Consider the following 8,505-nt stretch of genomic DNA (forward strand, 5'->3'; position numbering starts at 1 on the left):
GAAATATGCAGCGTGGTATTTACAAACTCCGCGTCCAGAACATTCACTTAGCGGAATTTTTCTCGCATTAGGCACCTATACAAGCGGCTTGTTGCCGGGTTTCTTCAGCCAGGTTCTCTTGCGACAGAAACATCTTTGTAATAGTTCACAAACAAACAGTACAATTTCACGCAGCACGACACAATCAACTATAATAATAATATACACGAAGGGCATGATACCCTATTATGACAATGAAATTGCCAGGTCATGAAATTGAAAAAACAGGAGCACTGCTTTGAAACTGCGAGTTGATCGAGCATAATCCCCAAATATCTATTTATTGATCCCGCTGCAGTGCTCAAAAACCGAGGACATTCAAAATATTTGCAAAACAATGCGCGGATTCACTGCCACAAAAACGGGATAAAAAGCTGAAAGCCGAGTTATCTGGCAGCACTATGGTAAACGAAAGAACAACGTTAGCTCTTGAGGTATTAACGTGTGTTTTGACAGTTCTTTACGAATTTCGTGCTGTCAAAAACTCCGAAAATTCCGTTTCGCGGTAGGTCTATGGAACGATATTCGATCCATAATCGTCTTTCGAACGGGCCGTTCGATGACGGCTGTCTTCGCGGTTGCAAACCGTGTTTTATCTGTCAGAATTGCCCGCAATTGACGATTTTCGGTATTGGCGGTAGCCCCCCTGTTCTTGCGTGTAGCCGGCGAACCAAAACTCGATTTCGATAAATTTCAAACACTTTTTATGACGTCGTTAATAACCGATAAAATTCTTTTAGCATCCCTAGCCCAGCCTAAAAAATGCTTTAATGTCAAATAAACGTCACGTCATTGACATTTAATTTTAATACGATACGGCGGTGTTGTTTGCCATGAACCGCGCGTGATGTTTTCTTTATTTTGAATGTAAATTTGTAATGGAGGCGCTGACCCCGTGTAGCTGCTGTCTGGTGCGTCCCGCGTGTCGTGCCATCTATACCCATCTAAGTATAATACACTTGCCTGAATCCAATCGGGTATAGATTCGCTTGGGCGACAAAATATCATATGATGAGTACACATAACACCAGGCTACACGAGAGTAGGAGAAGGGGTCACCAACGACCACACTGTTACATGTACAAGTACATTTACTTCCGAGTTGGCATCGCATGTTTCGTATCAATATGAGAGTGCAGTCTACTGGCCTTATCCAGAGTGACTCTCCCGTCCTGTACGATCGGTTCGCCTCCAGACTAGGTACTACCATCTAGTACCCTGGTGTCCTACACACCACCTGGACGAGGGGGCGGTGCCCCCTCGGGATCCTCCATATGCCTGCCCCCTAGATCCGGCCCTTATACTCCAACTCATAACCGACCGTACTACATGCGTTATTGCCTGTGTGCTTCCGATACACACTCCGGAAAGCCCCGCCCGGGCTTCCCAGTCCAATATCGAGATTGGACTATGTCTTAGTGAAACTACGTTAACCAAGGACCGTTGGTTAACCCCTTGTTCCACTCCCATGTAGCTAGGATGTCGATTATACAAGCATAAATATGTGTGTAAACACTCACCGGGGCAGGCTCCCGTTACCGCGTGGAGGCGCACCATGCACCGACTCAGTACACCCAGCGCCGTCCTACGCTTCCTGCACGTACCTTCAATTCTTCTCTAATGGCGCCATCGTGCTTTTCCCGCCATCGGAACTGTCAGCTGTCAGTGTGGCAGTGTTGCCACATGACAAAGTAGTCCTGGTTGATACCACTTACCAACTTACATCGCGCTTGGCGCGACACTCCGGACAACAATGAAGGTTAATGCAGCAGGGCGAGCAGGTGTCGCGTCCACTCCAGGATTTTATCCCTGGCACGAATGGCTGCGATCCGCTTGCTTCTGCCAACGCCTCTTTCCTCTGGCTGTTCCTCTGGTGGTGGGACTTCATTGTGACTGGTCATGTCACACTCTGCCAGATCATCCGCGTCGACCTCCGGTTGTTCAACGAGCACAGGTACGTGATGATCATTCACTCTGTTTGGAACTCCCAACTCCCTGCTGTCCTCTCCAATCTCAGCCGAACCTCCCGCTACAGGTTCTACCTCAGGCGTCTCGTCATCTACCTCCAGAGGGTAGAGATGGCCAATGGAACGTGTTAAAGTAGAATCGTCAACCTTGACCCTCGCTACTCTACATTCACCATCACTTCCCTTGATCAGCTCGTGGATCTTCCCCACTTTCCAGAGGTTTCTGTTCTTGAGATCCGATTTAACCTGTACAACGTCGCCTACTTGTGGTGATCGATAAGATTTAACTCTAGGCTGCTTGGGTGAGTTGTTGTACCTCTCTCTCAGACTAGCAAGATACTGCATGACGAACATTCTCTTAAATTCTGCTAGAATATTGTATCCTCTCTTCCAGCTCTCAAACAGGTCACTCTTTGTAACAGTGTTACAAGTCGGAATATCAGCAGCAGATGGTCTCATAGTCAAACATTGTCCTAGGCTTAAGAAATCTGCCGGGCAGAGAACATGTTCCACATCTGTACCGACTCTGGTCAGTGGTCTTGAATTCAGCACTGTTTCCACTTCCTTTATCACCGTCAGTAACCTGGTATCATTGAGAAGGTGTTTTTCTAGGGTTCTTTTAAGACAATGCTTCACCAAGGCCACAAGCCGCTCGTAAAACCCTCCATGCCACGGTGCTAGTTGACATATGAATTTCCACTGTATGTCATTCTTAACGCAGTATGGCTGTTGTACCATTGCAGCGACCAACTTAAAACAAGTCGCATTATCTGAGTACATCCGTTGTGGTTTGTTTCTACCAGCTATAAACCGTCGCAATGCTAGGAGACATTCTTCAGCCGAGAGGTCCTTCACGATCTCGAGATGTATCGCTCTTACTGTCAAACAAGTGAATAAGGCTACCCAACGTTTCTCTTTACCAGTCTGGGTACTGACAAATAACGGTCCTAGATAATCAACACCAGTGTAAGTAAAGGGTCTGTTGTAATTTACTCGTTCTGGAGGCAGCGCCGGTGTGGCTGGTAAACGATACGGACCGCCGCCGTGTTTGACACACTGGGTACATCGCTTTAACACCTTCATCACCTGGGCTTTCCCTTGGGGTATCCAATACCGTTCCCTGATGATACTCAATGTATGTGGAGCACCAACGTGGTAGTTACTCTCATGAGTCTCCTTTATGATTCTGTCAGTGAACTCTGAATTCTTTGGCAATAGTATCGGATACTTCATGTCATAGCTCCAGGTGGTGTTTGCCATACGCCCACGGCACCTAAGAAGGCCGTCCACATCAACAAAGAGATCTAGGTTTCGTGCTAAATGAGTCCTTTTACCATCTAGTTCTTCTTGGAAGTGCTTTCTTTGTAGATCTTTTATCTCGGACACTATTTTGGCAACAATGGTCTGCTGCTGGATGTCTCCTTCGCTATGATTTTCAGGATTGTCAAGTTCCATGTTTCCATCAGTAGGATATTCACCACTCTCTGTAGGCATGCTTAAATCCTGGGTATCCATTAGTTCAACGGGATCACTGGGACTTCCTTGCTCTAGGTCCTCACTCTGGTCAGCGTCATCACCAATGGGTACTACCTGTGTCGGCTCACCTGGGTCGTCACCCAGGACCTCCCCAACAGAAAGAAGGTTCTGATGTGCCTCATAGAGTCTATTTTGGGGCCAGCATGATTCTTCCTTGGCAAGAAACTGCGGTCCGTTAAACCAAAGTTGCCTTTTCTCTCCAAACAGCTCGGGACGCGTAGCAATATCAGCAGGATTTGCTTTTGTGTGGACGTAGAACATCTCTGTGTTAGGATGGTCACGCTTGATTTCGTTTACCCTGTTGGCAACAAAGGGTGGGAGCAGTTTGTTTGACCTCATCCAACTAAGTACAACCAAACTATCTGACCACAAATATTCTTTCTCAATGTCAAGATCAAGGTTGTTCCTTACATATTTCAGGAGTCTGCTTCCAATCAGAAATCCTAGTAATTCTAATTTGGGAATTTTTAATTCATCCTTGTCTTTGGTCTGTGACACGTGTGATTTTGCCATCAAAAGCGAGACTGATTTTCCTTGTCCATCTTCAATCACTTTAAGGTAGATAACGGCAGCATATGCGTCTTTGGAGGCATCTGTGAAGCAGTGCAAGTGATATTTAAGATCACTCCTTGAGATATCTGTCCCGATATACCTAGGCACCTCTGTGTCCACTATGGATTTCAGACCTTCCATGACTTTCTTCACAGACTGTGTCATCTCCGTAGGTAGTTCTGTATCCCATTTACATTTCTTTTCACAGATATTCTGGAAGATCAGCTTCATTGACAACATTAATGGGCATACAAAACCACATGGGTCATACACACGTGCTAGAGCCCGAAGAACTTTTCTTTTTGTGTCAATAGGAGGATTTGTGCTGAAGTGGTTCTCAGTCAAATTCAGTTTCAGCGTATCTTCTTCGACATTCCACATAAGTCCAAGCACTTTGACCTGTCCATGTTTGACTGACCTATGACATTCTGGTATCATGTCCATAAAGCTCTGGTTGTTTGAGATCCAGTCCCTCATATTCATAGACAGCTGTTCAAACACTGTTCTGGTTTGCTCATAGATCTGCTTAGCCTCCTGCAGGCCATCGGCTCCAGTCACTAGGTTATCCACATAGCATTTGTCAGCGACTTGTTTCAGCAAGGCCTTGTTTGACTGGCTTATGTAATGTCGGATTGTTGCTGTCAGTAAGAATGGACTCGCGACAACTCCGAATGGTACTCTGCAGAACCTCAGATATAGCAGGTTATCCTCCGTCGCTTCCTTGGTTGTGTCCTTTAACCAGAGGAATCTTGTGACATCGCGATCATCCTCTTGAAGTGCTACTTGTAGGAACGCCTTTTCTACATCAGCCAGTATGCCATACCTCTTCGTGCGGAACTTCAAAAGTAACTCCGTTAGGTCTTCTAACATAGAAGGTCCGCTGTAAAGGCACTCATTGAGGCTTTTCTGTCCAGTACTTTTGGCACTAGCGTCGTATACTATCCTCCCCTTGCCGCCGCCATCTTGTTTCACCATATGGTGGGCGAGGTAGTGAATTGGGTGGTCCCCGTTCAAGTCTGACCCTCTAGTAACGACTTCTATAATTCCGAGGTCAAGTTGTTCCTTCAAGATCAAGTCATATTCCTTAATCAACTGCAAGTCTAGTCTTTTCAGGTTACTCTTCAGTCGACCTAAGGCCAACCCAAAATTTGATGGCAAATCTGGTGGGTACTCAATCCAGGGCCATTTCACTAAGTACCGGCCTTCCTGATGTTGCGCTGTCTCATTGAAGTGACGAACTGCTTCTTCTTGTCTCGTAGCTTTTGGAGAGTCCGTAATCCCTAGGTTCTCTAATGACCATAAGAACCTTACATCTATGTTTCTTAAAGGCAGATCTGGCTCGCTGAAATATGGGCAGCTAGGAGTATGACATTGACAGTATGTGACCACTGAGAGTACTCCGCTTCTTTCTTCAGGAGCAAGCTTCCCTGAAGGCACCCATCCAAAATCCGTATCCAATAACCAAAAGTCTTCGGACACCTGGATCTTTCTTCCTGTGAGGATAGCGCCAAAGTAGTCATTCCCAATGAGCACATCAACAACCTCTCCAACTGTATCATCATCAGCAACAATGTCGACTCCAGGATACTTGAAGGATGTCACCGGAACCCTGTCTGTAATTCTTGGTACGACGTTCACAGTAAACTGCCTGGTAACATCACGTTTTGTCTGGATGTCAACCGTTGTTGAGGGGGTCGATGTCTCCATAGGTTCAGAAGCTCCGAAGGTAAAAATTAGTAGAAGGTCTTCCTGAAGGGTAGGCAGGCCTAACTTTTTTGCAGCTGCCAGAGTAATGTAACTCCGCTGACTACCGCAGTCTATGAAGATCCTGCCTTTGTTGCTTTTCTTAGTTAGAGGGTTTTGAAGAGTTGCCACTGCGGTCTGTAAAAGGGTATGTTTGTTAGAAGTAGCGCACAAGGATTTTAAAGAGAATTTCTCTAAAATGTCACGTTGCTCACCATCTGAGGCCGGATTGGGACAGAATATGAGTAGATGGTCCCCTTTACAGCGGAAACAAGCAATCTTGCGCTTGCAGGATGATGTCACATGATTGCGTCGGAGGCAGTGTAGACACCTTCCCATTACTTGCTTCTGTCGAGCTTCGACTGTACTGTACTTGCGACAGTCCCTGCTAGCATGTCCTTTCAGATTGCAGAACAAGCATGCTCTCTTAGCTCGCTTTGAAGGTGGTGCTCCAGCATTTCCAGCAAGTTTCCTCTTCCGGCCTGTCTGAGGCCTCACCTCTGTGCGGACTTGCAACGCCTCAGTTGTGCTACTGCCAGGCACGGCAATGTACTCTGTACTTGGTGCTGACTTCCATTGCCGTTATAATTCTATCTAGACTGTTTCTGATGGCCATCAAGTCAGTACCTTCACCGATGAGGTGGTGCTCACGTATAACCTGTTCAGGAAATTTTGACAGTACTAATGCCCTTAAATGGTTGCCTCCAACTGGTTCCCCGAGCTTCTCTAACACCCTGATATTCCGTTCAACACTGTCTAGGACACTCCGACAGCTGGCACTAGTATAGTCTGCCTTTTGGAGGTTGTTGAGGGCCGTATAATGTGCGTCAATCAGAGTGTTAGTTGACCCATATCTTCGCTTCAAAGTTTCCACTGCAACGGAGTAGTTTGCGTTGGTCGCCGCTATTCCCGAAACCGTCTCAAGTGCTGAACCCTTTAGGCAGCTCAGGAGGTACATTAGTTTCTCAGATTCCTGTAACTCTCTATGGTGTACATTAGCTGCAAACCGGTCCCAAAATTCGCACCATTTTAACTTGTCCCCCGAAAAGGAGGGAAGGCTTAGTTCGGGCAGTTTGGATTTCTTAACGGTTTCCTTCTGTCTTTTGGAGATCTGCCACGCAACTTCCAATTCCGTCAACAGATCTTCAGCCACTAATTGATTCTGAGTTAATTCAATAACATCCGCATCTGGTACTGCGTTTAAGTATTGGAATAACTCCTTCTCAAAACTCCCCAAGCATTGCCTCAATTTTAAGTGGATTGCCGTGAACTCCTCTTCACTGACCGCTCCTTCTGCTTGCAACTGCTCCCAGAGGGCTTGAGAGTCCGCAATCACCTTTTGCAATTTGTCATGGCGCAGCTGAACCCGGCTGTAGAAACTTGCCATGGTGACAGCCTGAAAACCGTGCTGCCGTACAATAGTTTTCCTTCTTTTTTTTTCGCTCCGGACGGTGGAATTGAATACGCGTAGCGTACGTATCACAAAACTCGTCTCAAACTGGCCAGGTACATTCCCTACTTCTTTGTGCAGCTGCAATTTTGCTGCAACTCGCTTTGGGAATGATTCCCTTTACCAGAACTGAGAACGCAATCCTCACAACACTGTGGTTTATCCACGAACACACTAAATGATATACTTTTACGAGAAACTTCAAGACACCACTCGCCATAGACCTATATAATAGGGACAAGACATATTGTTCTATACGTACAATTGCTTATAGAAATAGCACCCATTTTGACGGCACACACATAAATATATATCTATCTCGTTTTTACTCAGCACTGTAACCCATAGCAAAAAAAGGTGACAGTATTTCAGTACGGACATAAAGTGTTCCATGAAAATACGTAAATACCTAATGCGGCCGAAAATCCGCCATGTTTAGTCACGCAAATGTCATTGTCTGTCAGTTCAGCCGGTACTTGTCCTGTCAAAAAGTCGTGGTGAAAATTAAAATTATTAATTATCTTTCAATATTTTGCTTGTGATTGAAAATAATTGAAGCCAAATGTGAATAATTACGTCGCGAATATGCCAGTGTGTAGTGTATTAGGGTGCGGCATAAGAAAACCACCAAATCAGCCATCTTTAACCATACACAGGTACGCTATAATTTACATGAAAAATATTGGTTATTGTTAATGTTCCTGGGAAATTTAAGGATGTTTCACATTATAAATAGCAAGGTTCTTCTGTGCAGTTATAGATCATGAAGTGATTGGATTTATTTAACTATATTTTTACGCTTAAATAATGTAAACATTTCAGCTAGGGTTGTACTTTATTTATCGACTTTGATATCGATATATTATGATTGCCTATTTATATTTTCTTATTTTATCATGCTACCCCGCTTCAAACCAACTAAATTATCTTAATTTAATAATTAAATCATTTTTATAGCTTACCAAGAAATGAACATAAAAAGAAAGAGCTGGAGATGGAGACCCTGACCGACTCTCAGCACTCGGGTCCGTGGGGTCGTTACTCCACAAGCTGCCCTGCGGGCTTTTTTATATCATTATTATAGTTTTTTTATATAATTCGACATTAAGAGACCATATACATATAGTTGTAATTTATAAAATGGTTAATGTATTGTTATTATTTTGACGTATAAAAATGCCCTTGTGGCCTATTTGCTGAATAAATGTTGAAGAAGTT

At 44.8% G+C, this 8,505-nt stretch overlaps 2 protein-coding genes across 2 annotated transcripts; both read right to left on the reverse strand.

Annotated features, from left to right (window-relative positions):
• Positions 1-1,799: 1,799 nt before the first annotated feature.
• LOC134803058 (uncharacterized) lies at positions 1,800-5,801 on the reverse strand. The gene has a single exon (XM_063775763.1). The coding sequence runs from the start codon at positions 5,799-5,801 to the stop codon at positions 1,800-1,802; it is 4,002 nt and encodes a 1,333-aa protein (XP_063631833.1).
• A 565-nt stretch (positions 5,802-6,366) lies between these two features.
• LOC134803059 (uncharacterized) lies at positions 6,367-7,224 on the reverse strand. The gene has a single exon (XM_063775765.1). The coding sequence runs from the start codon at positions 7,222-7,224 to the stop codon at positions 6,367-6,369; it is 858 nt and encodes a 285-aa protein (XP_063631835.1).
• Between the last annotated feature and the right edge of the window lie 1,281 nt (positions 7,225-8,505).

Source organism: Cydia splendana, chromosome 26 (assembly GCF_910591565.1).
Source record: "Cydia splendana chromosome 26, ilCydSple1.2, whole genome shotgun sequence".
Classification (NCBI taxonomy): domain Eukaryota; kingdom Metazoa; phylum Arthropoda; class Insecta; order Lepidoptera; family Tortricidae; genus Cydia; species Cydia splendana.